This window comes from Miniopterus natalensis, chromosome 18 (assembly GCF_054644295.1).
Source record: "Miniopterus natalensis isolate mMinNat1 chromosome 18, mMinNat1.hap1, whole genome shotgun sequence".
Taxonomy (NCBI): Eukaryota; Metazoa; Chordata; class Mammalia; order Chiroptera; family Miniopteridae; genus Miniopterus; species Miniopterus natalensis.
In genome coordinates this window covers 28,321,004-28,343,063 of record NC_142098.1, presented here as the reverse complement: position 1 = coordinate 28,343,063, position 22,060 = coordinate 28,321,004, and the positions used below count along the sequence as shown (strand labels likewise).

Sequence of the window (22,060 nt, the reverse complement as noted above, 5' to 3'; positions counted from 1 at the left end):
GAGGCAGCTGATAATGACGGCTGTCTTGTCATTGATGTTTCTCTCTCTCTCTTTCCCTTCCTCTCTCTGAGGTCAGTGAAGATATATTTAAAAAAAAAAAAATCAATAAGGTGTGGTTGAGATGGCAAACTTTAACCTAGGTGTGGGTAAGGATGTCATTGAGGAGCTCCTAGAGGTGGTTCCTGAGGAATTGACTAATGAGTTGTTGGAACGGGAATAACAACAAATAGCTGAAGAAGAGGCAAGAGAAAAGGAAACTAAAGGACAAGAAACCCAAAGAAAATTCATAGTTGAGGAGTTCAGCAGAAGCTTTTGCAGACCTCAACAAGCTCCTTAAAAAGTTTGGAAATAGCCCTAGCCAGTTTGGCTCAGTGATTAGAGCATCAGCCTGTGGACTGAAGGATCTCGGATTCTATTTGGTCAAGGACACATACCTTGTTTGCAGGCTTGATCCTGGCCCCAGTTGGGGCACGTGTGGGAGGCAACCACTCGATGTGTCTCTCTCACATTGATGCCCCCATCCCTTCCACTCTCTCTGAAAAGCAATTGAAAAAATATCCTTTGGTGAGGATTAAAACAAAACAAAAAGTTTGAAAACACGGACCCCAATGTAGAAAGGTTTTCATTAATAGAGAGGAATGTTCATGTTTCATTATCTACCTACAAGCAAACCTGTGATGAAAAAACAACAAATCTAGGAAACTACTGTGGACATATTTTTGAAAAGAGCAGCACTTCCTCAAGAAGAGCCTCAGGCAGGTCCTTCAGGAGGTATTCCAGAAGGTATTGTTAGCATAGGAGTTAACAGCTGCATGCACGTTATTGCCCCTGATGTTAAACGTACCATTTGCAGCTGCAGATGTTAAATTGTTGTCTTTGAAGTATATGTTGATGCTTCTTCAGCAGATTTATTTCTTTTGGTTTTCATGTGATCAGTGATAATTCTTGTTTACATAGAGAATATTAAATGCCATTATTTTGTGCAAATTACATGTTCTTCAACATTCTTCAAAATGAATTTGGTTCTTAATTTTTCATTAAACATGTACTTCCATTTTTAAAATCCATTGCTGTAGAAAGGTAAGTATTACCACACTGTAAGATAAATAGAATTATAGATTTATGCAATACAATAAAGACAAAATCACTGCAGCAAGAATGGTCAGAATTTTATGCATATGCTCTGAAAGCACTGCTGGATCTTTATTTCCCACATGGGTTTCACATACACCCAACCACCTTTTATGATGGATGACCCTATGTGACTACTTTGTGCAAATTGTGGTATAGACCCTGGGGTAACAGACTAGTATAGAACATGTAGCTGGCAGAGTGTTGAAAGCCTCTCCCACTACCACTTGAGACTGGTAGAGTTAGTTGTCCAAGGCCATTTGAGCATACTTTATTGGGTGAGCATGTAGTTTTATCAGCAAGTGCCCTTTATACTGACCTTGAAAAGGAGGTGTTACTTAAGGTTGCAATGGGAATGGATCAGGATAAATGTAAGCGCACACTGTTTACTGCACATACATTTCACATCTAACTAGAAGAGACCAAGACAGAAGCTGTAATAAAAAGAGGAAGGCTACCAAATCTCTTATTTTACTACAACTGTTAATAATACTTTTTTGAAGTTGTTAATCCTCACCCAAGGATATTTTCTCCATTGATTTTTTTTTAAAGAGAGTGGAAAGGAGGGGGAGAGAGAGAAACATTGATTGGTTGCCTTCCGCACGTGCCCTGACTGGGGCCGGGGATCCAGCCTGCAACACAGGTATGTGCCCTTGACCAGAATCGAACCCACAACCCTCTGGTGCATGGGCTGAGGCTCTAACCACTGAGCAAAACCGGCTAGGGCAATACTTTTTTTTTCCTTTTAATGAAATAAAAACCTCTGACCGCCCTGGTTGGTTGGCTTGGTTGGAGCATCATCCTGTACACCAAAAGGTTGTGGGTTTGGTCCCCGGTTGGGGTGAGTATGGGAGACAACTGATTGATGTTTCTCTCTCACATTGATGTTTTTCTCTCTCCCTTTCTCTATCTCTAAAAAAAATCAATTAAAAAAAATTATATCCTCAGATGAGGATTTAAAAAAAAAACTCCAACCATTGCTAGAATACACATTAGTGGCTAATAATTTCCTTAGGGAATTAGATCACATCTCATGTTTTATGCTCTCATTTCATCATGTTATTTTCCTCTACTGTACTAAATCACAGTTGATAATTACATATTGATTTTTGTAATTATTTGTTCATTGTCCACCTGCCTAACTAGGCCAGAAACTGAGAAAAAGCACCATTTGTTTCCTCACATTGTATCCATGACACGGTACGGTGATTTGGCCATAAAAAAGACTCACTAAATATTTGTAGAATAAATGAAAAAGTGAATGAGTGAATGCATAGGACAGAAGGGGTATCCTGTTAGCAGATGTGGACTAATTGATACCTAGCTAAATAATAGAAATCCTTGGGAATTGGGAACAATATTCCTTTACAGGTACTTCTGGCTTATATAGTACATTCTGAGAATATGGTAGGTATGTATCATTATGTTTGGTCAAATTTGTAAATCTTATATATTTATAAATGTAAAATAATAGCTAAGACTTATTGAGTGCTATCTGGTAGTGTATTTAAACACTTTTTAAATAATGTTATTCTCACTTGATCTTCACAACAATCATGTGAAGTAAATATTACTACTATGCCCAGTTTACTGAGGCTTGCCCTGGGTTATAAAGCTAGTAAATGCATCATAATGGAAATTTGATCACACCTTTCAATTTTGTTTAAGTTACAAATATTGTGTCAGTGAAACTTACAAGTATTAACCTAGTGACAAAGGATTTATCACACAGAACAAGATCTCTAGGGTACATGGTCCAGGCCTGGTATAGCACTTAATTATATTATCAGGGGCTCTAGGTCTTTTCACCTTCCTGCTGTGCTATGCTCAGTGTATGACTACATCCTCATTATTATGTTTGCACGCTGGCTACTCTATCTCTGGGCATCGCATCAGTTCTCAAGAAGGAGGAAAGGTGAAATGTCTTTTTTTTCCCATCACCATTTAGCCCCCATACCCTCTTCTACCTTCTCACCCCTCCCCGTCCCCAGGTGAAATGTCTCTTAAATGACTTTTTAGAAGCCCCATTAGGTTCACTTATGTTTCTGTCTCATTGGTTAAGTACTAAGTTACCTGGCTGACCTTTGTTGCAATGAATCTAAGAAGGTGAATATTGATTGATTGTTTTTTATCCTTTAGTTTCTTGTGTGACTGCAAAGGTTGAGCATTCTGTGCTGTAGACAGGGAACTTTTAAAAAAATTTTTTTTGGGGTTTTTTTTTTTTTTTTAGAGAGGGGAAGGAAGAAGGGGGGGGAGAGAGAGAGAGAGAGAGAGAGAGAGAGAGAGAGAGAGAGAGAGAGAGAGAGAGAGAGAGAAAGAAAGAAACATTGATTGGCTGCCTTCTGCATGCCCCCTACTGGGGATCGAGCCCAAAACCCACGCAGGTGACCTGACCAGGAATCCAACTGGCGACTTTGGTGCGTGAGATGACGTTCAGTCCACTGTGCCACACCAGCCAGGCGACGGAATTTTTTAAAGTTGGAGGATATTGTGGTCAGATTGTGCTGTAGAAGATGTTTTCTGATGGCTGTGTGGTGGTTTGGGGAGTGCAGTAATGGAAGGAGGAAGAAGCTGTTTAGGAAACTTTTGTAGTGCTTTAGGTAAGAGACCTTAGGAGTCTGAACTAGGAAAATGTTTGTAGATTCCAAAAATATTTAGGAGGTCAGATGGATAGGACTTGGTTGTTGATCAGCTCTGTGGAGACATGGGAGAGTGAAGAGTAAAAGGTGGCTCAGGTTTCTGGCAGAAATGAATGAGTGGGGCCACTAACTGAGACTCAAGGGTAAAGGAAGAGGGTTAAATTGGCTGCCTTTTTAGACAAAGTGAGTTTGAGGTATCTGGATTTCCTTCATGTGCAGATCTTTAGCCATTAATGGGGAAAGAATTAGGATAGATTTGTCATGTTACAAATATTTTTTTCTTGATAATATTCCATGGAATTTTACTAACTTTTTGTTGTCTAGAAGTTTCTAATATTTGTATAATCAATTCTGTTAATATTCTCTTTTATATTTCTGGCTTTAGTGTTGTAATTGGAGGGCCTGTCCTGTCCTATCCAAAATTATAGACATATACACCAAACTTCTTGTACTTCCATGATTTAAATATTGACTTGATCAGGATTTTATTTTGGTGAATAGGATGAAGTAGGGAAAGAAAAGAAAATAGCATTTTCAGTTGTTAGAATGTGATTGAATACGATTACTGTTTCCAAGGTGTGATATAAGTCATGCAACTAGTGAAGTTTTCAAAAAGTAGCTCTGGTATTAATTTTTTATGGTTTTGATGTTTTAAGAAATATTCTGCGGTTATTTCCTTCCATAAATAAAACACCCTCAAATTTTGCTATTTTATTATAAATCAAAATTAAAATATCTATTTCTTGTATTCTTCTAATAGCAGGAGGATGCATTAGCACAACAGGCCTTTGAAGAGGCTCGGAGAAGGACACGTGAATTTGAAGATAGAGACAGGTCTCATCGGGAGGAAATGGAGGTGAGAGTTTCACAGCTGCTGGCAGTAACTGGTTAGTACTTTCCCCCAAACTCTCAGGCTCTATTTGTGATGTTTGTGCATATGTTTTTAAATAGTTTAAGTTTAATTCTGGCTTTCATTTTTAAAGTTGTACTCTGTGACTTTGTGTTTATTAAATGTAATTGCTATAAAAAAAAGTTAGTCTTAATTTTAAGGTTGTACACAAGTTCTTCATTTATTGGTCCTTATAAAAATCATTTAGCATAATGTTTATTTCCTCTTAATTCATAAATATTTTACCTATTTTTCCTTAATTATTTTTCATATTATTTGTTTAAAAATATCTTATAGAATACTATTTTTAGAACATTATTAAAATTCTTTGGGAGTAATATTTTTAATTTTTCTATGAGCATTTGTCTTGATTTTGTAACAGTATAAATTTTGGTCATTTGTATATTCTCTTTACTACAGGAAAATTGTTATTATTTCAAACTAAAAGAATGGAATTAAACTCTTAACCTTTTTATGGTAAAATAAAATACAGATACAGAAACCTATACAAAAGAAATATGTAGCTTATTTATTATAAAGGTAATACCCTTATAACTACCATCCAGGTAAAAAGATAAAACTTCGACAGCTACCCCAGCAGCCCTCTCCAATGTGTGCATCTAATTATGACCCTTTTCTTCCCCTGAAAAATAAACATTACCTCAATTTTTATAGTAATCACCTTCTTGTATCTTTCTTTTTTTTAAAAAAATATATTTTTATTGACCTCAGAGAGAGAAAGGGGGGGTGGAGAGAAAACAAAACATCAATGATAAGAGAGTCCTCGATGGGCTGCCTCCACTGGGGATTGAACCCGCAACCCGATCAGGAATCAATCCTTGGTCTCCTGGATCACAGGTCAATGCTCAACTGCTGAGCCACACTGGCTGGGCTTCTTATATTGTTTCATAGTTTTATTATCCATGTCTACTTCAGTCTTAGGCATTCAAATTTAGTCTGCCCAGTGTTTAAATTTGATACTACTTTTAATTGACATGGATGTTTACTTTTTTCTACATAAAATTGTACCCTGTTTTAAGTATACTTCAGTTATAAAAATTAATAAAGTATCTGCAGATTGTTCAGAAATCCAAATTCTATAAAAAGTGTACTCTAACAACAAAAATAATCAAGATAACTAATGTGTTTAAAAAGAATAATGTCAAATGTTAAAATCTGTCATGATTCAAGTTTATATAGTTATCAGCATGAACATTTTACACAAGAAGAAACAGAAAAGGTTAGTACATACTCATCTTTGATAACCAAAGGCAATTTAATTCAAATATAATTACAATATATCAACTAAATAGAATAAATTCCAGGCATTAAAGGGTTTTTGTGATTGGTTACATAACACTGTGAATGTACGTAACTCTACTGAACTCTGCACTTAAAAATGGTCAAGATGGTAATTTTGATGTTATGTGTATTTTACCACATTAAAAAAATTTAAGTCAGCGTTATATAATACAGAAAATTTGTGGGTTTTCCATGCACAACATTTTATGTACACTGTTATTTAAATGAACATTAAAGTAAGTGTGTGTGTGTGTGTGTGTGTATGTGTACAAAGACAGTGGTTATGAGCCCAGACTCTAGAGCCAGACTGCAAGGTCTGAATCTGGCTCTGCCATTTACTTTTGTTGCCTCAGACAACATGTTTCACCTTTCTGTGACTGCATTTCCTCATCTATAAAATAGGGCTAATGATGCCTCTATCTCATAGGGTCATTGTATTAAATGAGCAAAATACACATGAAAGCACTTTTAGAGTGTGTGGCACTGACTAGGTAGGTGTCAATGGCTATTATTGGTATTATTTCATATAAATATTTTCTATGTTACAATTATTTCAGAATAAAGGAAAAATTCAAGCCTACTCAGTGGTTGGTGTATGAATAAAGTTATCTTTTAATGATTGCTATTTCTCTGTCAGTGGCTAAGTTGATTTAATAGGCTGATAGCAGCTGATGATGTCCCCAAGAATACTTACAAACTTAAGAGAGGAGACAGGAGGGATATAATGCAATATACATTTGTTTTCTTTGAAGCTTTTACAATTCTTGTGATTAAACTTCCCATAGCATTTTCTTTCAGAATGTTTGTTATCTGTAATAGTAAGAAGTTTTTAAATGTATAATATGCATTTGTAATCTTATACTTCTGAAACTTTTTGCTCATGCTGTTTGTTCCCTGGCCAAGAATGTACTTTTCTACCCATTCATCAAAGCCCAGCCTAAATGTTATGTCAGTCCCTTCTCCAGTCTTCTTAATCATAATTAGCCCTTCTTATTTCTGTTATTGTTCTTACTGAACAGTATGTTGAAAAATTATAAATGTGTCTGTTTTCTACTCTACTGTGATCCCCAGTGAGATTGGGACCCTGATTTTTTTTAACTTTCACACTACCCACCATAGTATTTTGTACATTTGTTTAGTTGTCAAGTGGAGATTGTAAAAAAACCCAAAAACAGCTCTTATACTGCTTGTCTGAAAACTAGAGTTACAGGATAGCCTGTAGGTTAAAGTAGAATCATGTTAGTGGTGTCTAAAGAGATTTAGAATGTTTATAATTTATTCATTTATGTTATTTATTAAGTAAGGAACCCCAACTGTGTTGTGCTGGATTCTGCATTAGGGACTAGGAAATAGATAAATGAAAATGAATGGCTTCTGTCCTTGAGCAACTATCAGTCTTGAGGGAAAATAGATGTATACACAGGTAATGTCAGTCTATTTTAGCAGTAGCCATATGCAATGGAGGTTCAGAAGGGGAACAGTGGCAGTGTGGAGGACAGACCACTTAGATCTGCCTCTGCTTGGGGGATTCACAGGAGAATACACTTGCAAGGAAGATTATAAGATTGCCAGCTCAACAAACTAGAGAGACCATTCTGGGCAGAAGGAACAGTACATGCAGAGGAGTAAAAGAGTAAGAGATCTTGCCATGTCAGAGAATATGATTGATCACTCTTTCTGGAACAGGCTAACATGGCTATAAATGAGTACAAGAATTATTTTATAAATGTCCTTCAGCTACATTTGAAAAATAACAATTAATGGAACAGTTATTTAGGAAGTTGTATAAATTTTTTTCTTTAAATAAAATTCTAGATTAGTTGAGACTAAGAATTATCTTTCTAAAATGTTAGTTTGATTGTTCTTATAAACAGTGTTACTTGAAGGAAAACATTTTGGTGTGTGAGTTTACACTTGTTTATATTTTTGTATAAAGAAAAATATAGCCTGTTGATGGAGGTGTCGTATAATTTTTTGTGCAGATAGATTGTTTCCAGTTGATTTTATGTCAGTGATTTGAGCATGGACTTCATAGTTGAGCCTAGTTGAGACTCCTGCTCCATTACTTGTCAGTCTCTCAGGCCGGTTTTCTCATAGAAATTGTTATGAGAATTAAATAGGAAAATGCTTGTAAAGCACTTAGTATGGTGCTTGGTATGTGTACGCCTACAGTAAATAATAGATATAAAGTACTTTCATACTAAAAGCTCTACCACAGTGATGGTTCCAGTTAATTGAATTATGGCTAATAAGAACATCCTTTTAGTTCTCTAAAGTGTGTCAGGGCACTTTCCTTGCATTATGACCTAGAGCATGGAAAAAATGGTTAGATTTTCATCAATGATTTAAGATTCTGTAGTTCTTTATGGCAGTAATTTAAAACATCAGTTTTTGTAGAGAACTGTCATCTAGAAAATTGGGCTGGAATTGGACTCCAGAGCTTGCACTTAGGGGAGTTTGGGGTGTGCATGTCTTTTGGTACTTTGCACGTGTATATTTTGATTCCCTTTTTATTTTTTAATATATATTTTAAATTACAGTTTACATTCAGGATTATTCTGTATTAGTTTCAGGTGTACAGCATGGTGGTTAGACAATCATATACTTTACAAAGTGATCCCCCCAATATTTCAAGTACCCACCTTGCCCATACATAGTTATTACAGTATTATTGAATATATTCCCTGTGCTATAATTTACATCTCTGTGACTATTCTATAACTACCAATTTGTACTTTAGCTTCCCTTTTTAAAAAATCCATAACAAATTCCCTTTTTCTAAAAGGAGAACATTAGGGAAAAATGTTTCTCCCTGTAATTAAAACATCTGTAAGAGGCCTTATATAATCAAATGAACATTCTTTTCTTTTTTGATTTTTTTAATAAGGCACAATTTCATTTTTAAAAATTTATTTTATTACATTTACCTTAACATTCTTATTACAATTGAAGAAACTGAGACCTGAGAAAAATTAATTGACTTAACTTTCTTTCAAATAATTGGTTAATGGAAGGAAGAGTGAAGGCTTAAACCAGTTTCCTAACCAAAAGGCCTCCACAAGTACAGGCTAGCACTGGGAAATGAATTTCCACATCACCCATACAGATGATTAAGTTGAAAAATAAAATCTGCCAGGAGAGGTTAGAAATAGTTTCACCTGGAAAAGAAAAAGCTGAGACAGAACAGAATAATAATGGTTCCGGTGGGTGGTCCTGCTTCTTGACTGGAGATGGGGTCCAAGGAGCAGCGGTAATTCGTGGGTGGCAGTAATCCAGTATTAGATGGTCCTTGGAAGCTTGAGATCCTGGCAGCACAGAGGCTTAGGGATGTCCCACCTCTGTTTGGATAACCTCTGTGACCACTGGCCCTGCTATGCTAAATTTGTAATGGTGGTGCTCATAAGCATTTAATGTATGTATAAGGCTGAGGTTATTAACAGCGGAAAGCAGAACTCCACATGGTTAACAGCCCAAGGGGTTTGATTTTCACCAGTGTCTTTTAATCTGAAATCAGTTAGAAAATTCATTGGACATGATTCTCTTTTACCATCTGTAAAATTTAGAAAGTTTAAATCTATCATCCATAGTTGGATTTAGCATTTTCTTTTTCTGGAAAGGGATATTTTAGTAGTCCAATATTTTATTTTTTCTTTTCATTTCTAAAATATGTTTTTATTGATTTCAGAGAGAGTAAGGGAGAGGGAGAGAGTCATTGATTGGCTGCCTCTTGCACACCCCTCACTAGGGATCAAGCCTGCAACCCGGGCAATCGCCCCAATTGGGAATCAAATCGGCAAACCTTCCGGTGCACGGAGATAATGCCAGCCAACTGAGCTACACCAGCCAGGGCTGTTTGTGTATTTTTTAACAGTAAAGGATTTTGTACTTTTCTTGCTTCTTTGGAGGTCAAGATGGCAGTTACCTGGGGGTTTGAGTAGTGACTGGGAGAAGGTATAAGGAGAACTTCCCAAGTTTTGGTGATTTTGTATTTCTTGATTCTTCTATACTTTAGTAAAAAGTAGACTTTAAAAAAGAAAATATAACCACAGACATTTATTTTATGAAATGCCTGCCCATTTAGTGTGATAGCAGCGTGCTTGTACACAGTCTGTGTCTAGAGAGCTTTCAACTTGATTGGCCTCTTAACCTAAAACTAATACGGCACTGTTTGCTCTTAATTCAGCTGCCAAGTGACAATGCTGAAAGAGATTTTCTCTATCATTATCTAGAAACTGGTTTCATTTGGTTAGGTTATCAAGAATTAGAAAATAGATTGTTATCTTTAATGTCAGAGAATGGGTAAATAATTATTGCTTATTCTACTTTAGGCAGTTTTAATACAATTCAGCAAATCATAGGAGAATTTTATGTGGAAACTATTTGGAAATAAAAACAGGCAAAAGGCTTTATGTGGTTTTTGTATTTGTGTTTTGTATGTTTTTGGAGCCTTCTATTCTGTGTGGTCCAAAAGAAAAAAATCCCAACCTTATTTATTTTAAATTCCCACAGACTTCAGCTCTTAAATCACTTAACTCTACCAACACTCTTATTTGTGTAAGGACCAATTAACATAGGAATCCGTCTAAACTGGGCCTTCGTGAGGTATATGTTGGCTAAAGGCATTAGATGAAAGTAAACTGGAAACATGAACTATGAACTAGGACTAAGAATGAGAATCAGAAGAGGATTAATGAGGAAGAGGGTACTAAGTCTGTCTTCTTCACACTGAGAAAAAAAGAGAGCTTTAGTTTGCTTTCTGTCATAGGAAATGTAGACTTTTAAAATTTATTTTGTTTTAGTTTGTAAAAATTATCAACTGCAGGATGCAACTTTTTTTAATACTTGGAAAGTTCATACAGATCAATTGGAAAGTGATGAGCAGCTTTGTTTTAGTAACAGTAGCATGAGTGCTAAGTATGTGCCACGTGTAAGAAATGACATAGCTGGACACACTACAATATTTGCTTTATACTTGATTCTTCAATGATCTTTAAGGTGTGTCTCCATTTTGAAGAACTGAGGGTAAGAGAGGATCACATAACTAAGGTGGTAGTGCCATTCCCATCCAAGCCCAGAAATGTAGATTATTTTCACTATTTCTTTTATTTTGAAATATCACTTTAGCCTGGCCTGTGTGGCTCAGTTGGTTGAGCATCGTCCCATGCACCAAGAGGTCCCCGGTTGATTCCTGGTCAGGGCACAGGCCCAGGTTTCAGGCTCAGTCCCCCGTGGGGGGCATGCAGGAGGCAGCCAATCAGTGTTTTTCTCTCTCATTGGTGTTGCCCTCCCTGTCCCTTCCCCTCTCTCTAAAATCAATAAAAACATATTTTTAAAAACATGAAATATCACTATATTTTTATAAGAATTCTATTTTTGAGATGCCTGTTAGACCAGCTCTTGTAATCTGTTTATCTGATGGGTGTTTATAATTGTCTGCTGACTTGGTTTTTACCTTTTTAATAACAAATCTGGGAAAGTGCATTCCTTTCTTTCATATTAGAACTTAAAATTTCTGCTTTGTGTCTCCTCCAGCTTTAGAAATGGGGAGTAATAGCAATGATTATGAGACTGACAGTAATGCTAATTGTGAGTTAAAGGCTCATCTTTTCCAAAGGTCTGGCTGCTACCAGCTAACTATGTAACCTTAGTGGAATCACTTAACCTTCTTGGGCTCAGACTAATCATCTGTAAAAAGAGAGTTGAACCAGATCTCTGAAGTATTGTGCTGCTCTAAAATTCTGTAATTCTGTGTTCTTTTAGCCAAGTGTAAAGCACAAAACCATTTGCACAGTATCTGGACACAGTATAGATTCAATAATTTGTAGCTATTTTTAATTATTAGGGCATTTCCTCATGAAGATTGTTCACTAGTTTGATGATTTTTTTAAAAATATGTTTTTATTGATTTTGAGAGAGAGAGAGAGAGAGAGGGAGAGACACGAAGGGGGAGAGATAGAAACATTGATTAGCTGCCTTCTGCACTCCCCCCACCAGGGAGCAAGCCTTCCATCTGGGCATGTGCCCTGACTGGGAATTGAACCCGTGACTTCTTGGTTCCTGGGTCAGTGCTCGCCCACTGAGCCACACAGCTGGGCACGATGATCTTGATAATAAAAGAATGGAAATCAGTCACGAAGTTTTATTCTTTCTCATTTGGTTATCTCTGCTCTTGACTACTTCTGCATAGCCCTGACCAATAGGGAAAACTTCTAATACCTGGTAACTTTTTGTCTCTTCATTTTGGACTCATGCCATGGTTGTCTCTTAAAAATTGTATTTGCCATATTTCTGGGTCATATATTAAAAGAAAGAAAACAGAAGCAACTGATAGAAAGAGGTCTGTAATAAAATTTTCTAGATTATTTATAAATACTGAAGACATAATTGTATTCTGAACAGACTTTTGGGTATCTGCTTTATTTTAAAACCCTATTCTGAAAAACTTAATAAATATTAAGTTAAAATCAAGAGTCCGTGTGTATTGACTAGAGAGAAAGAAACTAGAAATTACGGACTTTATGCTTTTAGAATAATTGAGTTTAAAGTGTTTCTTTGCCATCATCTAGTCAGGTTTATTACCCACAAAAGTATTCCTTCTAAAACACCCAGCCTCCATTAGAAAACTGCCACAGTAGAAGGCATTGCTTCTTAAGACAGCTCACCCATTTGTTGAATCCCAGTCCTGTGGAAGCTATTTCACTGAACCTAAATCTGTTTTTGTATTTGTCTCCTTCGTGTGACAGCCCATACATCTTCCCATATAGCATTAAATTTCTTCCCAATCTCCCAGCTCTTTCATTCTTCCATCTTCTGCTCTCGTTCATACTCTGTCGAACGTCCCCTTTTAATTTTCCTATTGACCCTCCTTCACATGTCTTTCTTACATCTTTCTCATTCATTCTTAACAATGTAAATAGAAACTAAAAACACAAATAAATAGCAAAAGGACTTTACTCTCCATGCTTTTACCAAAAATATAAACAAACCCATGGCAACCTCTGCATAGCCATGACCAGGGAGAACTCCAGCTCTGCTGCTGACTGTTCTTTGTACTCCTTTGGAGTCATCCCATTATTATTAAAATAATTTGAAAAGTACTCTTATCTCAAGACAAAAGCTGAAATATCCTTTTCACAAAGTAGTATTGGTAGGTTTGTAGTGATTTATAAATATATAATTAGGATTGATTTTTCTCAGTGTTTCTTCATTGCTCAGCCTCTTTCTAACCTTCATTGACTGAAACCAGATACTCATATCATCATCTCTGATTTTGCAGAATTGATCTGTCCTTACACTGCATTTAGCATTGATTCTGTATGGAACATAAATTGTTTTTCTGATCCATACGTATTCCATAGCTCTTTCAGTCTATAACCATGCAGCATAACTTTAACCTGACTAGGAATGTGCTCAAATTTAGTCAGCGTGCAGTCTGCTAATAAAAAATAGTTAAAGTCTGCCCTGGCTGGTGTGGCTCAGTTGGTTGATCATCCTCCTGTGCACTAAAAGGCTGCTGGTTTGATTCTGCAACATGCCCCGGTTTCTGTCCCCTGTTGGGGCACATGCGAGAGGCAACCGATCGGTTTCTCCCCCCCTTCCTCTCTCTAACATCAGTAAACATATCCTCAGGTGAGGATAAAAATTAAAAATAGTCTGCTAGAGAAATATGTAAAAATTTATAAGAAACACTACAGAAGTTAGTGTTGGATTTTATTTGATTTATTTAAAGTGAAATAAGGCAGTGTCATGTCTGTTTAAACAATATAACCCTCTTCAGAAATGGTGACAGCTGGAGCTTCTGACTGACCTTGATTCTACAGTACAAATGTGACTTGTTGAGATGCTTCTTTGAAGGTCAAGAATGCTCTAACAACTGTTTTAGATAATAAGAATTGAAATCACATTTCCATTTTTGATTAAATTTGTTTATAAAAACTGACAGTGGAGAATCAGTTGTGATATTGATATGTGATTCCATTTCGCTAAAAATTACATAGGTCATTGCAGTTAGCCCCCATTGCTGGTATGTATCAAGTGGCTAAAAACAAGATCCAGATGAAAAAAGATGGTGGCTTGGACTAGGATGAGAGTAGTAGAGATAGTCAGAAGTGGTCAGATTCAGGATGTATTTATTTATTTATTTTTCTTTCTCCCCCCCCCCCCCCCGAATATATTTAAAGGTAGAGGTGTCATAATTTGCTGTTGGGTGTGAGAAAAAGAGATATTATGGGTGACCTCAAGGTTTTTTGCTTAAACAGTTGGTAAAATGGAGTTGCCCTTACCTAACATAGGAAATCTGATGCTGAAGGAGCAGGTTCTATATACAAATAGATGTTTGTGCTTGACTGGCATTTGTAGTCACTGAAGAAAGCTTATGGAGAAGCATGCACTAGAATTCGTGAAATAGACTGCAAGTAAATGTGTGTGGACCAAAGGGGCACTACGCTATATAAAACTTTATATTAGCAGAGAGTATGTTAGTGCATTAACATGCACAGTATGTTAGTTGTTAAATGTTCTCTATAATTTGCCATAAATAGTTTAACTAGGAAATCTAAGTGCACCAAAAACTCTAATTTTATATTTCTATTTTTCCTTTTCAGACAGTATTTTATCCTTAGTAATTCTGGATTTTTTTTTGGCAGAGAAGGAATTCAGAATTATATTTTTCAATCATTTTTCTTTATCTGTAAAATGGATAAGTAATAGCAGCTATGTTATAGGTCCTTGGCAGGGATTAAATTAGTTCATCCATGGAAAGTGCTTAGAACAGTGCCCAGTATATAGTTGGTGCTCAATAAATGTCAGCTAAGACTAAAAGAGAAAGTTTGCTTCTAAGGTGATTGGATGATGTGTTAAAATTAAACCCTTTTGTCCCAAAACAGTAAATGTAGATTTGTTGTTCTTTTATATACATGGTACATATTTCACTAATGCTCTTTTGAATATAACAAGATTTTTATTCTTGGTTTTTAAGGAAACTTTAGCCAAATATTTCATACATAATTTAAATTGTTCTTTTTCCTCCTACATGTGGAGAGATACTAGCTGAAAATATTTTATTTTTTAACTATTTTTTTTAAATGTTTTTATTGATTGCAGAGAGAAGAAGGGAGAGGGAGATAGAAACATTGATTGGCTGCCTCCTGAATGCCCCCTACTGGGGATCAAGCCCACAACCCGGGCATGTGCCCTGACTGGAAATCAAACCAGTGACCTCCTGGTGCATGGGCTGACCCTCAACCATCTGAGCCACACTGGCTGGGCTGAAAATACTTTACTTGGAAACTTTTGTTATGTGCTACTGTCTTTTGTTTATCTAGCACTTAGATTTTCAAACACGTTTTGACCCCAAACTATGTTTTTGTCATTGCAGGCAAGAAGACAACAAGACCCTAGTCCTGGTTCCAATTTAGGTGGTGGTGATGACCTCAAACTTCGTTAACTAGTAGCACAGTAAATGTGCCCCTCAAACCTTTACATATACATTGTTTCTAGTCGGCAAAAATAATTGATTAAAAGACCAGAAACTGTGATAACTGGAGGTACTACAGCCTATTTCTCAACCTTAGGCAGTTACAGGACATCACAAACTGCCATGGTTTTGCACTATGACTATAATACCTGCATTTCTAATTTTGTATGCATGTAGCCAGTAATGATTTTAAATTTTTTTCTATGCAAGCTTACCTTGTTGGCATTATTTCAGTGAGTTGAAACAATCTACTTGTAAAGTTCTTATTTGTCCTCATGTCATTTAAAAACAAGTCAAGAAATTAAAATTTTTATCAGAGGGTTTTTCACCTAATCAGTTACTCTAATATTTTTCTTTTTTTTGTGATTTTAGATGTGTTGGTTCTAAAGCTGCATTTTAGCTAGGCATTCTTGTGTTTTTTTTGTTTTGTTTCCCCAATTTTCTTTTGTGTTTTTATTGTCTATGGCATTTAAAAACTGCTGATGTGTTTGCATTATTTACAAGCTAAAAACCTAGTAGCATACAGCTGTCTGCCACAGCCTTCTACAAAGTTTACAGTTGTTAAAGTTGCAGTATCCTTTTAAATGTTGATAATCAGTTCCTTTTCTTTCCTTCTTAAACATAAACATTTTTAATTGGCATTGACTCGAATCTTCTCCTGATTTGTTTTAGATTCTGTTCTATAATCATGAGTTTGTGTGGAGATATTCTCCATACATGATAATATTCTACTGAAATGCCTAAAGAAGTCGCAGGCTGGCTTCTGTTTTATTCAGGGATTTTTTTTTTTAAGTCAATCAGAAAAGGGATACTGGAGCTTCTTCATGTATGTAACAGCATATTAAACTGGAGACAGTGATGAATCAGCTACAAAGGTAATATTGTATTAAAATCATGTTTAAGATAGCTGCTTTTATGTGTATTTTATAATGCATGCTTTTGTAAAAACAATTGCTGGGTGATAAAAGACTAGTCTTAGAGAGAAAATGTTCATCTGTGCAGAGGATACATTTTCTTCCATTAATTATTGTGGAAAAAAATTCACAGGTTATATATATGGTATTTTCCAAAAGGACTATTAATAGAACCTTTTGAGATGGATTAGTATGAGAATATTTTTTAAATAGGTTCACTGTCAAATTGAATGCAACTTTTTTTTTTTTTTTTTTTTTTTTTTTTTAAATACAAGACTGGAAAAAAGTGCTAAGTCATTTGGCACCTCCTTACAAATATTTTTCATGGTCGCATTCATTAAATGTTACTACATTTCTGAATTTTTGCAAAAATGTATTTTATCATAACAGAATGGCATTATTTTAAAGAGTTTGAAAAACTGACATGATCAGTTCAGAAAATGAACTGAAGTCTGAATAAGGTCATTACATTGAAAACATATATATATATACTTGATTGATGAGGGAGGTGTGACTCATTGTACATAGGTCTTATAATTCATAAACATATCCTGTATCTCTGAATAAAAATGTTTGTTATATATTTGAAGTCATGCATGGTAAGGAGTGTGTTTAAATTGTTATAAACAATAATACATCATAAAAGACCATGCTGATCTTGTGTAACTAAGTACTATGAATGAATTTGGTGGTTATTTGGTGTTGTATAGCTCACATGTTTACACACTCAGTGCCCTAATTTCCCCTGAGGGAATCGCCTTTTAAGTGGTCCTTACAGTGGTGTTTTAAGGTTACTTTACCACAGAGCTCCTTGGATTTTGACTTCTGCACTTAAATTTTTTTTAATAACATGATGATGATGGTACATTTTTCTCTGTTGCGTCTAGCTAAGGGCTTTTAGTCCATCAGTAACTACGATCAAATGTTATTAAATGTTCATGTTGCCATTCTTCTGTAAATACTGAATTTTTCCTGTCATTTAGCACTGTGCTGCTTCTGTCTGTCTTAATGCTGGCATTAAGATCATGAGCCCTTTTTCTCCAATATTGCAGGCTTTGAGAACTACTTTTATTAAGTTATTGATGCAATCGGATATTTTTCCATTATCTATATTTAAACAAAATTACATCATTGCATCATCTTTTCTAAATTCATCTCCATTAAAACTTGCCTTAACCTACCGATTGCTTTTGCCACCACCATTAGCCATATTCTGTGTTTATATGTTTAATTTACTTTCACAATAAACTTCTGTGTAGTGAAAACAGGGTCTTGGCTCTTTATTGACATAATCCAACGATTTCTGTTCTAGTGTTTGTTATGACATGAAAATTGATTTTGTTTCTGAACTGTTCTTTCATCCTGCTTTGTAACCTTAAACAACAGTGGCATCTAGTGGTCATTTCTCCTAATTTCAAATAAAACTTTTAATGTAAATGGCACAAAGAATACTAATTTCCCAATGTATATTACGGTTTTCAAAAGTCATGCTTAATTCCAGAAATTACATATCCAAATTAGTACCATTTTCAAACTATTCATTTTAGCAATATACACTTAATTTGTGCTAGTGTTATATCAAACATTCTTACAACTTTTCTTGGCATTTTTCTACAGCTGAAAATTAAGCCTTTTACTTTAGAAGCAATCCTCAAGCTTGGTCTATATAAAAATATTTCCTTACCAGACTCTGTGGAAATGGTACACACACACACACACACACACACACACACACACACAGAGAAAGGCTTACTATTACTGTTTTTATAAAGATTTAAACAAAATATTCTTTTACTCCCTAGGATCATTGGGGGGGGGGGAGGGGGATATATTCACACTGGTCCCTGCCCTCAGGGAACCTACAGTCTAGTTCAAAAACTGACCAAAAGCAGTAATAACATTTAAGTTATTGGAGGTACTGGCTGTTACAGGATACATCTAACCTGGTCTGGGTGGCCAAAAAAGGCTTCCTGGAGACATTTGAGCTGAAATCTGAAGGATGGCAGACACTATGCCAGCAAAGAGAAGGTGACAAGTATTATAGAAAGCCAGGCCAAGAGCTTGGCAAGTTTGAGAAACTAAGCAGTTGAGTATGACTGGAACATGGTATGGAGGGGGCTGCAACAGAGATGAATCTGAAAGAGTCTGCAGAGGCCAAGGTGAGGGTCTCCAAGCAGTGCTGGGTGGACTTTTCCAGCCATGTTAAAATGTTTGCGCCCTAGCTGGGTTGGCTCAATGGTTAGGGTGTCAACCTGCAGATTGAAGCATCCCCAGGTTTGATTACGGCCAAGGGCACATGCCTCAGTTACAGCCTCAATCCCTGGCCCTGGTTGGGTGTGTGTCAGAGGCAACCAATTGATACGTCTCTCTCACGATGCTTCTCTCTCCCTTCCCCTCTGAAAAAGCAATGGAAAAAATATCCTCCAGCGAGGATTTTTTTTAAAAGTTTGGACTGTCCAAGGGCAAACTTGAAGCCACTGACAGGTTGTGAATTTGAGGTAATAGGAACTTGATCTAAAGCTGGTTTTTTTGGTTGATTAGAGAGAACAAAACCAGCAGAAAGTCCCATTGATCATATGGTCACCCAGTAGATTAAGGGTAGCTTAATGAGCATTGGAGACATTTCAGACCGGAGAAGCAAGTATAGAGGCATAACTGACAATTTTCCAAGTTTTTCTTACCATGATAGACTGGTTGTATTGCCTTAAAGCCCCCCAATTTTTATTGGTTTAAAGACATCTCTTACTTGCTAAATACCCATCAGTAGTTGACCTAAGCTGACAGAGCAGTCACTGGAACATTGCCAGTCGTGACAAAGCCAAGAAGATAGTATAATGAAAAGGGCACACTGTCTATTAAAACTCACCTGAAATTGAGACACATGACTACATTTCACTGTACCTAGAAAATCACAGGACCATGTCTAACTTCATCTGAACAGGGAACTACAATCCTACCATCTATGCAGGAAACAGTCAAAATATTTGTGAATAGCACTACTGATTATCATAGGCCACCCCTTTTTTCCCCCCTCAGTATATCGGGTGGGGTCAAAGATTTTTTGTTTGTTTAAATATATATATTTTTTATTGATTTCCAAGAGAGGAAGGGAGAGGGAGAGAAAGATAGAAACGTTAATAATGAGAATCATCCATCTGCTGCCTACTGCATGCCCCCTACTGCATGTCTGCAACCTGGGCATGTGCCCTGACCAGGAATTCAACTGTGACCTGGTTCATAGGTCGACAATCAACCACTGAGCCACACTGCTGGGCCAAATACTGTGTTCTAATGTGCACTCCACAGGCCACTCTTTCAATGATTAAATATTTAATTTTACTTTCCTTCCCTTAAGAAAATACATTTACCATGGGAGACACCGCAAAACCTCAGCTTGTCAGGCACTGAGCCCTCTACACAGCCAGTATACAGTGGTGAAATAGGAACAGGAAAACTGCAGGAAACACTTCTATTCAGAAAGTGAAAAAACAGTCACTGGTCTGTAACAATTATGAAATATCGTTGGGGCAACCGAGGCCCTCTACCCTAAGAGGGGAATGTTCTTTGTGAGGCTGAAGGAGAGGGGATCCCCAACGCATTGTTTTCCATGACCCTTGATCCCATCCCTGATTTGCTGGATGCAGTTACCTTTTACTTCTGCTTTCAAACTGGTTGTGTGTGTTTTTTACCTTGACAAATGCAACCAATAGTAACCATGATACTTACTAAGATTCTGTTTTCGAAGCTCTTCACCTAGGGCTTTAAACTTAATACATTTCCTGCCTTCTAAGTTATCACATGTGACAGTTTTAATAGAAGTACTAGCATCCTTCCAGGCTCCAATGTCAGTTCCCCCAGGCTCTTTGCTGTCTGAGCAACACCACCATTTATCAGCTACCCAAGCTGGAAACTTGTGTTTTGGTTCTTGACTCCTTTTCTCCTTCTATATCCAATCTGTAGATCCTGCCAATGAATTCCGTCACCATTAGTTTTAAAGATTTGTTATACACAAAGCGTTTTACCTGTAAGTCAGACACTCCTTTAAGTGCAATCCTAACACATCTTTGAGTATGGTCATTTTACAGATGAGGATACAGGCGTGGAGGAGTGAAGCAACTTGCTCAAGGCACAAAACTGTGGCAGAACTTGGATTCATATTCCTAGTTCCTGTGCTTAACCACTAGACTCTGACCTGAGCCTGTCCCTGCATTTTTTTGGCTTGGACTGCCACTGACTGTCTGTGTTCCCTGAATACATTCATCAGTCCACCAGCAGCCAGTTCAATGTTTCTGAATATCGCCACCCCTCCGCCTGGGGGACAGGTTCTGATATTCTCCCAAACTGGCCTGCTTCCCTGCAGCACCTCCTGCTTCTACTCTGTACCAACCCCTGGGCTAAGGCCTCCTCCCAGACCACCATCTCAAAGCTGTCATTCTGACTCCTGACAAAAACCTGAGCGTGTCATACTTAAGCTAAAGGTTTGGGGATAGCACAATGAGCAAAGATAACCTTTTGTTGACTAACACTGTTCACAGAAACCTATCTTCCTAGTAACCCAATGGGGCATTTCTTAGGGGCCTCTCCAAACTTTTTCCTGTTTCTTGAGTTTTCCAAACTAAAAATCCCTTTCCCATTGTTGCCCAGGATGCGTGGCTTTCTCTTTCTCTTTGTCTTTCCTCTCCCATACCCCACCTGGCCTGCTCCACCAGAAATAAGTCCCTCCAAGTGTTTTTTAAAAATAGAACTATTCCTCGTCTGATTGGATTTGAGTTCAATCTAGACACTTTAAATTGACTAAAATGACTCCTAACCAAAACCTTGTAAGTTTTTTTCCCCAGGTCTTAGCACACCACCTAGGCCAGCTGCCCAACTAACTTTTCCTAAACACAGCTTTAGTGCTTGTCATGCATGGTAAGAGGTAAATATTCCCTTAATCCCTGCCCCCAATCACACTCCCAATATTAGGTATATTATTGTTTTTAATTTTTTAATCCTTACTCAAGGATATTTTTTCCATTGCTTTTCAGAGTGGAAGGGGGAGGGGGATAGAGAGAGAGAGAAGGAGGAACATCGATGTGAGAGAGAGACATTCATTGGTTGCCTCCCGCACGTGCCCCAACCGGGGCTGGGATTGAACCCTGGACCCTTCAGTCCAAAGGCCAACTCTAAACGCGAAGCAAACTGTCCAGGGCCAATATTAGGTATATTGATAAATTTTTATCTTTTTCCCTTTTTGGTATAGACAATGTTTCTTTTATTTCTGTTTTTATGGGGGGGGGGGGAGGTCATACTGTTACTGGAAAGGGGACCTGGCCCTGAACGGGTCTGCCTAGGGCCAGCTGGTAGTGTGTGGGTTCTTGATTTCATGCAGGAAAAATTTCACAGCTCAAGTTCAGTTGAATTTTAGAGGACATTTACTAAAGCTAGGGACAGTGAAACAAGAAAGGGCTGGAGAAATGAGCCTAGTCTGGTCTGCTTTGGATCACTAAAAAATCAGAGAAAAGGGGGCCTTGGGGACAGGTTCAGGAGTTTGTCTGGGACCAATTACTGCTGCCCATTGCCACCCCGGTTGCAAGCCTCGTGGGGTCCCTTAGAGTTTAGGAGATGCAAGCCTGTAGGAGAAGGGGGGGCACGCAAGCGTGTTTCTGGGAAGGAGAGCTCGCCCTAGACCTTCATTTTGAGTTTTAAAGGCTTGGTGTTTAGGGGAGGT

At 37.1% G+C, this 22,060-nt stretch overlaps 1 protein-coding gene across 2 annotated transcripts in view; it reads left to right on the top strand.

Annotated features, from left to right (window-relative positions):
- Window positions 1–17,615, top strand: part of CBFB (core-binding factor subunit beta) — a 45,085-nt gene extending 27,470 nt beyond the window's left edge. Inside the window, exons 5-6 of one of the 2 annotated variants that reach the window (XM_087827556.1) lie at window positions 4,531–4,657; window positions 15,338–17,615. In XM_087827556.1, coding sequence (XP_087683682.1) covers window positions 4,531–4,657; window positions 15,338–15,360 — 150 coding nt within the window. In that variant the 3' untranslated portion in view covers window positions 15,361–17,615. The remainder of the gene's footprint in view (window positions 1–4,530; window positions 4,658–15,337) is intronic. The other variant, XM_087827555.1, reaches the window with a different exon arrangement.
- The last annotated feature ends 4,445 nt before the right edge of the window (window positions 17,616–22,060 follow it).